Raw genomic sequence first — 14,256 nt, 5'->3', positions numbered from 1 at the left:
GAACAAATGCTGGTGCTACCGTGAGATCCCCTTTTGTTAGCCTGCTGCAAACCCCCAACTTGTAACACAAGCTATCAAGATGGATATGGGGAACCAAGCACTTATAAATTTTTGGACATGGAATGAAGTGGCTGAGGAGAGCTTAACTCGGCAGCGTCTAGCAACACGAGGGTTCAAGTCTCTGAAATTGTTGCATGTAAGCTGATAGCTGCGCAGAGAAAGGGTTCTGTAGGTTTTTGCCTGCAGCATTGTAGAACTGACCAAAACAGAATGGCTGAAATATTTATAAACAAGGAGCCAGATAAATCCTGACGTACCCATTTACCGTAACGCCGTGCAGCTAGGGAAGGCGAGTGAAGCGGCATTACATAAACCTACCTTGTAGGAAAGACCCGCATCAAAGAAACGCACTGGAAGAAAACAAGACTACAGTAAGATACCTTTTGTAGACAAGAGTAAGAAAATAAACACACACAGCCATGTTTCTTTATATTTTCATAAGGTAGGGTTTGCAAGGATGTACTATAAACTAATTAAAGTGTTTACTGCTTAGAAATGCCATGCATTAGCCAGATGGAGGAAGGCAGGTGGGAATGTTTTCACGGTAAAATTATATTCTGTATATATACACATACAGATATACAGAAATGGGGGAGAGACAGAGACAGATACAGATACAGAGAGAGGAGAGAGAGAGAGAGAGAAATAGAGGGAGGGAGGAAGGAAGAGAGAGAAACAAAGATAGAGATGCATAAACAGAGACATAAGAGACAGACACAGAGACAGAGAGATAACATTAAAATATCACCCACATATATGTCAAAGCTCATGAACTCAAACACAACACACATTAGTACCCTAACAAATCATGCGTACAGAAAGACACTGGGCTAAAGCATGTTCATGAATTAGATCAGTCATAACCGCATAAACCACTGGCAGCTTGTTCCTGTCATCAGTGTCAAATTGTTCCATTTGCTCACCCCCTCGTGTTAGCTTTCCTTTTCTGCAACAGAACGCCCAGGGTAAACATGCGGAAGAGGAGGAATGTTTATCTTGGCTGGAGCTTTAGGCTTTCCAGCCTGTGGTTGGCTGACTACTTCCATCGTGGGCTGGAAGCACTTGGCAGTGTCCTGTGAACAGACCACAGCTTCTTCCCTCAAGGACTGGGAAAGCAAGAGCAGGGAGCGAGTGTGGTGGCAGAGGGAAGGGCAGGCTGAGTGGAAGGAGAGGGTGGAAGGCAGCTTTCTTTCTAGTGTCACCTGGGCTAGTTCTTCTTGAAGACTCCACTGTCTCCTATTAGGACTGCAGGCTGTTGCCCAGCCTTCCAACATGTGAACCTCAAGAGACATTTGATATAAAAATAGCAATACTTACTGATAAACTTTACTCACATATCCATATGTATTTAAGGTCATTCGACTTGCTGTTGCACAAATGGTATTTCATAGCCTAAACCCAGCTTCAAAAATACCAAAACCACAATACAAAAATGAAATTAATAACATTTAAAGGAACTAGTAGACTTTCATCAAAATAAACAGTTAAAGAACTAACACGCTTTCGCTAAAATAGGCATGGCCCTTTGTTGAGACTTAGATGAAAGCATGTGACATGATTCTATACAGTCTTTGAGCTTTGATTTAATGAATGTCATAAGCCAGGGTGACCTGTTTGCCCCAAACGGGAAGATTTACCTAGGTGTAGCTCTCCTCATATTGTTATGTTCAGGTCAGTCATAAGCAAATTGGGACGGTCAGTTTCTGTTACAGCTTGATGAGTTACAGCCCAAACTTATGTGTGAAAAACTTGAGGACATGATTGTTCAACGGCTGAACTTATGAAATCATCAAACTCATTTCCCGTCATCAGTCGCTAATTACGAAAGATTTTGTGAAAATCACCTGCTAAATTTTCATCTTCTCTGTTGACAACTTGTTTGGGAACTAATCAAGAGGAATGCATAACCATGTTTCCAAAAGTGAGTTAAGAGCCCCACCCCTAGCTTTTATTTAGAGGATTCTCAATGGCAGAAATTCTGATCTTCAATTTTAACTTTTCACAAACTTTTGATAGGCCACAAAACCATATAACTAAGATTTTATGTCTAGATACCTACTTTTAAAATGGCTCTTGCCTCTCTTTCAGTAACTAAGTACATAAACTAAGACCTGGAGTGCCAGCATTTGCTGAAGGCTGTTCTTTATCCGGGAAACTGTGACCAGCATGTCCGGTGAATGCTGTGACTGTGAGAAAAGGCAGGGGCATATCTCTGGTCCCTTGTCCTTGTTTTGTGTGTTAAAGTCAATCTGTGTTGTTCCTTTTTCTCAGTGGTCTTCACAGCCACTTGTGTGTTTTAGATGTTCAGTGTGGCTACAGTTAGCTAATATTATTTTAATTGAGTACCGATAGAGTGGGGTTGACCAGATAGCCCAAAGGAGGAATGAGAGCTGAGACTGTGGTGGTGTGGCAAGCCTCCGCCAGTCAGCCACCTCTGTGCAGCCCTCCAACACAGGTGTGGAGGTGTTGGGGCCAACTGTTTCTACCTTTATATCCAAGGCTGTTGAAGCTCACTTTTTCTGTATGTATTCAATGAATAAATGAGGCTGTATGAATGAATTTATACCATGGAAAGAGGCGGTGGTGGTAGACAGCTCCTGGCACCCACTGGACAGTGCTGGCTCTATGACTAACCCTCAGTTACGTGGATGCTCATAGATTTGCTGCCTGTGAAGCTTCAGTTGTCAGTGTTGAAGCAGAGTGACAACATTAAGAAGACAAGCCTTTGGGATACTTTCAGAGGGGTTGTTTTAATTGGTTTAAATGAGGGAAGACACCCAACGCGATTCCCTACACTTGGATATAGGATCGCATAGGAAGGAGAAAGCTGGCTGGGCCCAAACATTCACTGTCCTCTGATTCCTGGCTATTGGATGCAACTTGACCAGCTTCCTTAAGATCCTGCTGTTTTGCCTTCTGCCCTGCTGACAGGCGGAAAGAAACCCTTCCTTCCTACACTGCCATCATTGGGTATTTCAGCGCAGCAACAGTGAAAGAAGTTAGTGTAAGCAGTAAGACATGAGAAATGATCTAAATCACATTTTCTGTATTCCAGGGTCAAACTGAAGAAGAAGAGAAGCCCAGAGGCGGTGCCGCAGTTTTAAGCCGAGGTAATCATCACTGTCTTGTGTAGTTCTAGCTCACAGGGAGCAACTTTCACATGGAAATCTGGTTAGATTTTTTTTTAGCTGTGTTACACTTCTTAGTTTAAACATAGAATTGCGATCTTCTCCAGGTTACTCATGGCCTTGCATATATTAATGTCAGCTTTATCTATGTTATGCCATGTTTTTTAGCTGTATTAAGGGATATTCGTCTACAGCTTTTGTTTTTGTATGTATTTGTCTTTCAAAGAAACTGTGAATGAGGCCATTTCTGTTTTGTAAACTTTAACCACTAGTGACAGAAGGTGGTACTGAGTATATGTTTACCTCATTGCTTTTATTTTTTCCCCCAAATTGTTTTACTCATCTCATATTTGTGCTTGTTCATTCCTGCTGAAGCCATGTTGAAGAGATGGTACATTTAACCCAAAATGGATATCCCTCGTGGTTAATCACACATCAGTAGACTTCATATATTGTGTGTTTTTTGGTATTCCTTTGATTTTCATGAGCATTAATTTTAAATCAACAAATAGAGGTACTTTTTGTGGCTATTTCCACATGTCAATTGCTATTAAAATTTATATAAAGTACAGTTGAATATCCAAAACTATTTTTATTCTCTAGGAAGAAAGGTATATAAATTTGATAATAAGCCCCAGGAAAACTCTAAAGATACCACAAATATTTAGTTGAGGTAAGGTTTTTCTTTTATTTTTAAATAATAAAATCAACTATATGTTTTGTGTTTTTAGTATTTTGATTTCTAAAAGACTGCTTACTATTGCTTAATTTTGGAAAACAATGCTGACAATCTGTAACCTGAAAAATGTTTTCTATCACAATTAAAGAAAAATGTATGTTGCTTTAAGTGGATATAGTCTTCAGTTGCTGCCACCAGAGGCCTGTCATAGTCTTTGCTGAACAAGGAGAATGGGGTGCAGTACTTTGATAATTATGTAACTTGATGTTCTGATCCACTGGAATATACTTCAGTTATACAACATTCAGATTTTAGAAATGAAATTGGCTTGCACAGGGCCTGAGCAGTAGGGTTTTTTCAATTTTACTTTTCATTTCCAGAGGTTAGGTTGATACTTATTAAATTGTCATTTCTCCCCTGGAGCTATATTTCCCACTAATGTAAATTGAGTGTTTTTTTTTTTAATTTTGTGCCTGGATTCTTCGTTCCTATTGGAAGAACAATAGGCTTAGGTGAACAATTTAAAACTTTTCCATTCCCCATACTAGGGTTCTTTCCCCAGTTTAGTGCTTGTATTTTGACTCCATGCAAGGATTTGTTTCTCTCAAACACTTTTCCAGGTTTTACAGAAAGGCAGTTTGCTTTCTTCTTCTCCATCTGCTGACTTGTTTTGTAGTTATTAATTTGTTCACAAAAGTTATTTGCTGTGCTTTACTCTGTCCCAAATTTGACGTTATTAACTGTGTCTGGAACATAGCTAAATGTTTAGAGGAAGGATTAGCTTTGTTCTAAGTGTGTACATGCTATTAGTTGCTAATTATAATGAGAATAGGGACACGTGAAAGCTTTAGGGAATAGTGTGTTTCTTTTTTTTTTTACCATGTTTAATGGAGTGAATGAGATATATCTCCCATTGTCATATTACCATAGCATCTTAGTGGAGATCTTTCCACGTACAGATTGTGTAACAGTAAAAGTTTCTTCATAGAATCCCTAAATAATCTGGAGAAACTTAGTCACTTACCTGGTGTCTTAAAAATAATAACAAAACAAAACCGGAATTGTGTATGTACACATGTATATGCACATAGAAAATTATATTGAATATAAACACACAGTTCTTTGTAGTAAATTTATGTCTGGCATGTGCTTCTTTGGCTGTTGTTGTAACATAATCTGACTTCCCAACTTATGCCACTAACACTAAGCTATAGGCAAGGGAGCATCCAGTGCCTCTTGACTTTCTCAGAATAAACTTCGCTAATTGGTGATGAATCCAAGGTTCGAAACTATATTCAACAAGTTGTAAGGCTGAGTGAGCCCTTTAGGCTCTATGCATGCCCTTCCTATGTGAGCATCTTCCTCTTCTGTGTAGGTCTTAAGACTAAGGTGTAGAAAGCTGTAACATTGATTAGAGATGGGCTCTAATTGTATGCTTCTCGGGATGGGCTGAGCTAGATTTTCCTTGAAAAAGCCATTCCTTGAGATTTATGTTTGGAAACTCTTTGGCTAAAATTCGTCCTAGTGACTAGGGAAGTCATATAACTCTCCTTGATCCACCACCCCGAGAGAAGGCTTGTATCAGCATGCAATGTTAATATTCACTTGTCAATAATTGTCTGTAATAAAGTCGGAGAATTGTTCTTGTCAATAAGTGTGAAGCTCAGACTTGTCTGCGTTTGTTTTTGACATCTCCAAGACAAAAACACCGGATTTCTTTATGGGCTCAAATGATCTGGATTTTTCTATTCTCATTTCTAAGTGTCTTTAAAAGCATTGTCTGTTTGGTTAAGTGTAAATGATCTGGATTTTTCTATTCTCATTTCTAAGTGTCTTTAAAAGCATTGTCTGTTTGGTTAAGTGTTGGGGGCAGTGGGGGTTTATGAACATAAAAAGAAGAATGAAGGAGGTTGTAAAGAAAATGTAGATGCATGCATATGAAGATTAAACTTTGTATGTAAAAATTAATAAATGAAATAGAAATAGAACCCCCACCCCCAAAATATCCATAGATACAATGGAGAACAGGCCCTTAATACATAAAGGAATTAGGGAAAATCATCAGATGTACTTTGATCTCAGTCATCAACAGGAAAAGGTTACAGATTGTTCACCGAGGAGGGGATAAATATGACTAGTTATTAGCATATTGAAAACATCAAGTTTCAATAGAATATAAATAAATACAAGTTTAAGCCGGGCGGTGGTGGCGCACGCCTTTAATCCCAGCACTCAGGAGTCAGAGGAAGGTGGATCTCTGTGAGTTCAAGGCCAGGCTGGACCGACAGCCTCCAAAACAATACAGAGAAACCCTGTCTCATAAAACCAAAAAAAATAAAAAATAAAAATAAAAATAATAAATACAAGTTTAAAAATAGTGATGATAGTTTTGATTTACCAAATTAGCAAGAGTTTTTTTCTTAACTTCTGGTTCCTTTCAGCATACAATAAGGAGATGAGCTCTGGGCTCATGAGTGGAGTTTGAAAGTGTTAAATAAAAATATCCTTTGAGCCGGGCGGTGGTGGCACACGCCTATAATCCCAGCACTTAGGAGGCAGAGGCAGGTGGATCTCTGTGAGTTTGAGACTAGCGAGTTCCAGGACAGGCTCCAAAACAATACAGAGAAACCCTGTCTTGAAAAAAAAACAAAACAAAAAACCAAAAAAATGTCCTTTGATTTAGAAAGTCTTCATTGAATTTTTTTCTCAATGAAATAAACATGTGCATTCAACTTATGTCAACCTTGATTATTGTGTCACTGTTTATAACTACAAAAGTTGAAAATGAATGTTCAATGCATTTGGTTATTAGGGAAAACATTGTGGCTTGAATATCTGTAGAGAATTATGCCAGCTATATCTTGGGGAATTTAAAAATCACCAATATAAAAGCTGATGAAAATGTTTAATATGTTACTATTTTAACAACAGTTGTTTTGGGGGGTTTTGTTTAATTTTAAAAGTGTGTTGTAATAGTCATTTATGGTCACAATATATGGCTGTGTCAAGCCTACCTGCTTTTCTGAATTACCCAGAAAAATCTAGCTTATCCTTGTATCTCTTTTTTATTTTTTAATGCTGTCCTAAACGTGAGAATCTTCTCTGCTACACTTTGGGCTTCCTTATTCTAACTTCAAAGATCTTTCCCCACCAGTCTTGCCATGGGACTGTTTGTCTGTCATATGCCTAGTCACTGACACCCCTGCCCAAGTCAATAGGTATGGTTTCGCCCCTCCTCTTTTCCATCTAACTCTTCCACATAGCTGCCAAGATTATACCTTGGCTGTCTCCTGGATTATTTTCAAAAATAACTCTTAATGAAGTTTACATTAAGCTTTCTTCTGAGTTCATGTTTAATTCTTTTATCAACAAGGCTAATAACCATGAGAAGGGACCCTGATTTCATGGTGTATGTTAACCCACATGGGGCTCCCTCCAATTTCCTGTAATATGTGGTGACCATGTAGGGAGGGACCCCAGAGAAGTTTCTTTTTTTGAGAACAAAACAGGTGACCATACTTCGGGACCTTAGCTACTGGATTTGCTCCGTTATTAGGGTCAACCAACCATCTCTGGAAACATACGATTCTAGGTAGCTTCCTTGCGTGGTGTGATGGTTTAATGTCAAAGAATTCCTCCTTCCATATAGAGGTTCTTCTTCTGAATGGCTCCTTCAAGACCTCTTCTTGTACCTTGCCCTGTGTGTGTGTGTGTGTGTGTGTATGTGTGTGTGTATGTGTGTGTGAGAGAGAGAGAGATTGTGTGAGTGTGTGAGTGTATGTTTGTGTATGTGAGTGTGTGAGTATGTGTGTGAGTGAGTGTGTGTGAATATGTGAGTGTGTATGTGTGAGTGTGTGTGTGGGTGCATGTATGTGTGTGAGTGTGTATTTGTGTTTTGGGGATGGTCTTATACCTTAGGATATTTGGCTTTAGAGTTTTTAGTTGTATAATATGACATATCTCTCAAGTTAGGCATATTCTGAAAGGGCGTGTAATCAGGTCCAATGGGGTCATCAAGACTTACTGTTCCAGCTGGGCGGTGGTGGCACACGCCTTTAATCCCAGCACTTGGGAGGCAGAGGCAGGTGGATCTCTGTGAGTTTGAGGCCAGGCTGGACCGACAGCCTCCAAAACAATACAGAGAAACCCTGTCTCGTAAAAACCAAAAAAAAAAAAAAAAAAAGACTTACTGTTCCATAAACTGACTCAGTGATGTATTAAAGCTCTTTAGTGTTAGTAAGCCAGATGGTCTGGAGAAGAATCACTATGGCTACAAAGGAGCTTCACTTACTTCCAGGGTTAGTTTTGGTGCTGGAGGATGTTGCTCATTTAGAGATTTCAGCAGCTTCAGAGAGGGGACCTTTGACTATTTTGAATTTCTTCATTACAGTTTCTAGCTTTCTACCTGGGTATAGTTACAGAGCTGCTTTCTTTCATAACAATTATGTCAGTGGAACTAGAATGTCTGCATCTGCTGACCTTAGTGAGAGAATAGTTCATTCTGAGTGATGTCTTCCCCTACCATAATGAGCGATGTCATTCCCCACCATGATGAGTGATGTCATTATTCACTATAATGAGTCATGGCATTCCTCACCATGAGTGATGCCATTCCTCACTGTAATGAGTGATGTCATTATTCACTATAATGAGTGATGTCATTCAGTATAACGAATGATGTCATTTCTCACCATAATGAATAGCAACACCATAAAAGGGGAAAAACGAATGGGTCTTATTTTATTCAATTCCCATTAATACAGATGGCATTGATTTCACTGAATAATCAATTAAATATTTGGATTTGGGCATTTGTTTCTTTGAACCTAAAAAATTAAATTTCACTGTGCTGCTTTTTTTTAATTGATGAACTTTTCTCGGGGGTCCCGTAATAACTGAGGAATTCTCGTGCACTTTAATGAAGGGTATTTCTCCTTAATAAGTAATTTTAGTACATATTTTGACATCATTTGCCAGTCCTGGCTAACGGCTTATAAACGAGCTGCTCTTTGAACATAGCTCGTTCAGCTGCCAGCCCTCTCTGCGGTATCCTGCTAGTGCTAGGTGAATTAATGGGGGAGTGAGTGTAGGTGCGCAGGAAAGAAACACATGTGCTCTCTTCCCGGAGTCACTGACCAGCAGCTGAAGCTGGGTAAAGCGCAGGGTAGGGCCGTGCCCCGTATTTCATGAAGCCCGTTTTATGAGGGTGATCGCTATACTGTACCTAGAATTCCTTAACAGATGAAAGCACACGGCACAGGACCCATTTCCCCTCATTGAAGAACTCCCTGTGAGGGCTTCAGATGATTCATGCGTCCAAGCTGCCCTACAGCAGAGCCTGGTGGCGGTGGCGGCGGCAGCCATCTTTTGCTGCACCTGTGGTCAGTCCCCAGTAGATAAGGTCACGGGACTCTGAGACGGTGGCTGAGTCCTTGATGCTCACACTGGCTTGATTGGAGGAACTTCAGCAGATCATCACCAGGTCTAGAGCTGACTCACAAGGGCTTTGTGCTATGGGTAGGCGGCTCCAGAACCGGAACCATCTTCCCTCTCCAGGCCTCATCCTCTTCTCTTCCTAGAAGCTCTTGTTTGACTTGGACCCTGAATCAAAGTTGTTGTTTTTTTTTTAACAGAGCCTCCACTGCACGCTGAAGACATTTACTTTTGTTCAATGTGGTAGCCTTTTTTGTTAGGGAATTACAGTTGCAATGTTGGGATAGTTTAATGTCCCCTTAGAACCAAACCTACACTGTTTCACTTGAAAACTTGGACTGTGGAATTGTTTGGCCACAGGCTAATTCTTATCCCCATGTTCTCTAGTTTGGGTTCTTGGCTGTTCCTTCTCGATGGAGATTCAGGTCACGTGTCTCCGAGGAGCTAACCCAGAAGTGACTCCTTCCTCTTTGTCCTCCTTGCCACCACCGCCAGTTGTTGGCACATGGCTCTGCTCTGCCCCCTGTCTGATTACAGCTCTGATTCTTTGGTTAGCGTACCTTGTCAGGCTTTACCACTGCGAAAGTAGGTTACTTGTCCTCTTGACAGAAGTGTAGAAAGGAGAGAATTCACAATTGCCAATTTGCTCGTTCTCACCAATTTCCCGCTTACTTCTTTCACCAATTTCCCGTTTACTTCTTCCTTCCAGTTACTTCCACATTTCACTCAGTGTGTTTGAAGCCATTTCTGTCATTGTTTCCCTGCTCTAGTTGCCCCTATTGTCTTTGGTCCCTTTAAGACGGTCTACTGAATCCTTGATAGAGCCCTGTTTTTATTTGAGCCCTGACACCGGGGCCTTGAGACGCTGCTGTGGCTTTTCCTCAGTAGCCGAAAGGAAGCAGCCACGTATACTTTATGCTCTGGTAAGGTTGGCTGTTGTCTAACTTCTTCGGCTCATAGCCTCATGTGTGGAGTAACTCGTTGATACAGTGTTCAGGGCTGAAGTCAACATTTTTTTTCTGCCGAGTTCTCCAAGTGTAATTGAGTGCCACTCACATTCCTCTAAGAGAGCATCTAACTCAGAGTTATGATCTTTTAGTCCACTATACAGCTGTATAGAATACTTGGAGCAGACCGTGTAGGGGAAGAAGGGATGGAGGGAAGGCAGGAGGACAGGAGGAAGAGTAAGGGAGCCTCAGAGAGACAGACAGCTTGGACCTTGAATGTCCATCCAGGTCTTGGTCTTCAGCCCAGGGTAAATGCTCTCTTTAACAGTGTGTTCTTTTAGTTCTTATTTCTGCAGAGTGACTCCTTTGATATTTGAAAGCAAGGATAGATGATGTGCCTAGAATCAGAGGCATAGGTTTTGCCACTTGATTGTATCGACCAGTTCCAACAAATCACTTGTCACCTTAAACCTCCATCTTCTATCTCAGGACTAGGAGAAACAGATAGTGTCACTTGGCCATGAAATTGTCAGGGTGAAATGAGAAGATGTTTATAATGTTTTGTCCTCTGGTGGATATTATATAAATGGGGGGGGTATTTTGTGAGCTGCTTAAGTAGGGAACTTGTGTATTGTTTTTAGTAACTGTTAGGCTGTTTCTGGAATGGGCACTCATGTTTTTCTTTGGAGATCCCTATAGGAGTAATTTTGATAAATGCAAGCTGCAGAATTGACACTAGCCAAGGTGTTCTCTTTAGTGTCTGTTCTGCTGCCTGATCTCCCTGTCTTGGGCAGTCTGTCATGGAGGGCCACTGCTTTTGATTAAGGATTATATCTAAAGTCTGTATATTTTTTCATCTTGCTTCAACTCTAACTATTGTCCTTGGCTTCCCAGCTGCCTCCCTCAGACCTGCTTTTGATATGGCTTCATGTCAATGGCACAGTATAGCTAACTCTTTCTTCTCATAATGTAAGCCAGTGCCTGTGGGTATCTCCACCCTTCCTTTTATGAAAAAGTTTCCTCTCTCCCATTGCCTACAGGCTGGGACAAGGGCAAAATCCCAAGACCTCAGACCCTTATATTCTGGCCTTCTGGGGTCCCCCAGTATTTCTGCCCATGATCTGCCTGTACCAGCCTGTGTTCTGAAAGTGCTGGCTTTACTTGAGGCCTGGCCAAAGGGGCTCCTGTACTTACTGTCCCTTCTGCTTGACATGCCCTCCCCTCTTCTTCTCCATTTTTATCATCTGACTCCTTTAGAAACAGGAATTGCCTAAAGGTTTTAGCTCTGGTGCCACTTGTTAAGGAAATTACCTTGATCTCCTTGACTAGGCTCTCAGGGCCCCATGGTCTGAAGGCCCATGATAAAGCTTGCCGGCACAAAGCTTGGCTCCTCCCTACATTTTAAAGTCTATGATAAGTTGACTATTGCTTCTACAGAGCCTCATGTACACACCAGATGTTCTCTATATCGTTTGTTGTATTAAGAACTACAGAGACCAGTTACTAAGGTTGAAACTGGGCTTAGGTTCCACGGACCAAGACCTTGTGTGCTGTGTTGAGCTATTTGGACATTGTCCTTTAACTAAGAAAGGTGGGGGGGGCTTTGCATAGCATCCTGTGCACAGATGAAAATCGGCCAGGAGTCGGTAAGGTGGTTTTCTCAGTTCCTGCCGTGGTATCTGAGGGACTGAGGTTCGGGAGGAGAGGCCCTGTATCTCATGCCAGGAGACTTAAGGAGCCACTCATTGGCTTGGGATCTGGGATCCGACTGGGTGGTATTTGTGCAGAGCCAGAGGACCCAGGGAATACGTGAAGGGTCTGGGTCAGAAGTCGTGGAGAGATGTATCAAGGTGCGAGTGTCTGGGCTCGTCAGTTACAGAGCAGCTGTTGAACCTGCAAGCATAGGGAACCCTTGTAGAGGAGCAGGCTTAGCAGAGGGGAAGACTGGGGTGCAGAAAAAGGCCCCCCTTAGTGCATAGAAGGAGGCTCATGGAGAGCAGGGTTTTGAAAGCTGTGAATGTGGCGTGACGCCAGCTCTGGCTCTGTTTGATACCCTGTGGTTGATACCGAGTGAATCTGTGGTAGGAATCATGCAATAGAAACACCTTTTTTCCAAATAAGACTCAAGCTATATAAAGTGATGCTTATCAGCATCACGGCTCTGTTATTTCACTTCCGCCAAATGTCGACATGTACCCGACATAAAGTTTACTGTCTTCTTTGTACCCTTGATTATTTATGGTTGTCTTCGCAGCACATAGGAATTTTAGGAGAAATTGTTTTTTTTTCTCAGATGGCTGTGATACTTGTTTATATAACAGCAATGTGAATTCAGTCGTTCAGTATTGGAGTTGACGAGGATGCTGATGATTTTTAAACATGAAGGATGCCTGAGTTTTGTAGCCAACTTCTCAAGTTAGTATACACTGATGGCTTATCAAAGTAACTGGTCCGTGAGATCGGATATCTATGCCATGGATGAACCTGGGAGAGATCACGTTTTTCATCTTAAAGTGATTAGCTGTTTTATTACATGCGTTTTGTCCCAGCAGGGCTGTGACTACTCACCGTGTTTTAGAGGGTTGTTTCCCTTGGTGCTGCATACACAGAAATGAAAGGGCAGGAGGAGCTCTTTCAGTACAAAAGCTCTATTGCAAGTCACTTTCTTGTTTACTGTGAACCTTAGTTCAAATCAGGACACAGCACTTGTGTGTGCCAACTATTACTCTAAGATAATTTACTGCTTCTGGGTCCCTTCTTAAGAAGAGACAAATACAAGTATTTGTTTAATGTTCCTGCTTCATGAACTTTCAGAAATTGTCTGGTGCTGCATTTGAACAGTTTCCCGAAATGCCAGTGCTTATCACCCCTCCCCGGTAGCCCTTCTCATGTCCTGATGCTGACACAGGCACTGGACAGGGCAAGCGCTGTCCTATTGCTCTGTAAGCTAGAGGAGGCTGAAGTGCACCCACAGTGTTCATGTGTGTCCCAGTATCCCCTGAGGAGCCTCAATCCCTTGCCTCTTCTGGTTCTAGAAGCCACCTGAATTCCTTGGTTTGTGGCCTCTTCCTCTGCCTTCAAAGCTTACAAGGTCCCGTCTTTCAGATCCCTGTGTTTTAGCCGCATCCTCTGAACACAGCCATGTAAGGATTTATAGGTTCCATTAGGTTTTCTCAGACATTCTCCCCATTTCATGAGTCTTACATTATCTCCAAAGTTCGGTGTGTGTGTGTGTGTGTGTGTGTGTGTGTGTGTGTGTGTGTGTGTGTGTGATATAAAGCAACATTCATAGACTTTAGGGATAACGATGTAGGCATCTTTGGAAGGGTGCTCTTCTGCCTATCACTTGAGGAATAGCACCACAATCTTGTTATTTTGGTCATGCAATGCAGAGTTTTGTTCATTAGACTTAACAGTTGCTGTATTTGCCTATTGTCTTAACATACTATTATATATAATCCAGTGTGGCCCAATGAAGGTCTCTTTCCAACTATCTTGGGGGAGAAAGCTGTTGGTAACCCAGGTCATGGAGTCACTAACTGCTTTGGACATAAATCTCTAGGAGTTTATGAAACTGTTTTAGTGTTTATATCATTAAATCTTTCCTTAAGTAGTGCCAATTAAGTATTCTCCTTTGACCCTGCTTAGTAAACTGAAGTTGGATTTCGAATTTACCTTCACCAAGAGTAGCTAGTGTTTCAAAGGTTAGCAAGCTGTGAGGCAGAGATGTGATTTTGACAGAATTTATTTTAAACAGTTTCAGTGTCAAGAGAAAAAGTAACCTTTGTAAAACATTTGAAGTATATTCATTAATTGAGGACCACCAGGAGATTGAAAATAGAAGGTCTGAGTTTCAAATTGACAGAATTACTGAAAGTAACATCTGGAACAATATATTCAATACACTATATTAGATGTTCCCAGGATACACAGAGGGGAAAAAGGCCAGGGGGCAATATGCAGATAATTACTTTATGAAAGGAACATTGCCCCTCTCTCTAATAAAGAT

At 41.2% G+C, this 14,256-nt stretch overlaps 1 protein-coding gene across 1 annotated transcript in view; it reads left to right on the top strand.

Annotated features, from left to right (window-relative positions):
* The window catches only part of L3mbtl4 (L3MBTL histone methyl-lysine binding protein 4), a 398,535-nt gene that overhangs the window by 96,169 nt on the left and 288,110 nt on the right, over positions 1-14,256 (top strand). Inside the window, exon 5 of the mRNA XM_040752887.1 lies at positions 3,116-3,170. Within this exon, the coding sequence (XP_040608821.1) occupies positions 3,116-3,170 (55 nt within the window). The remainder of the gene's footprint in view (positions 1-3,115; positions 3,171-14,256) is intronic.

The sequence above is a fragment of the Mesocricetus auratus genome, unplaced genomic scaffold, assembly GCF_017639785.1.
Source record: "Mesocricetus auratus isolate SY011 unplaced genomic scaffold, BCM_Maur_2.0 Super-Scaffold_100010, whole genome shotgun sequence".
Lineage (NCBI taxonomy): Eukaryota > Metazoa > Chordata > Mammalia > Rodentia > Cricetidae > Mesocricetus > Mesocricetus auratus.
This window is presented reverse-complemented; position numbering and strand designations above follow the sequence as displayed.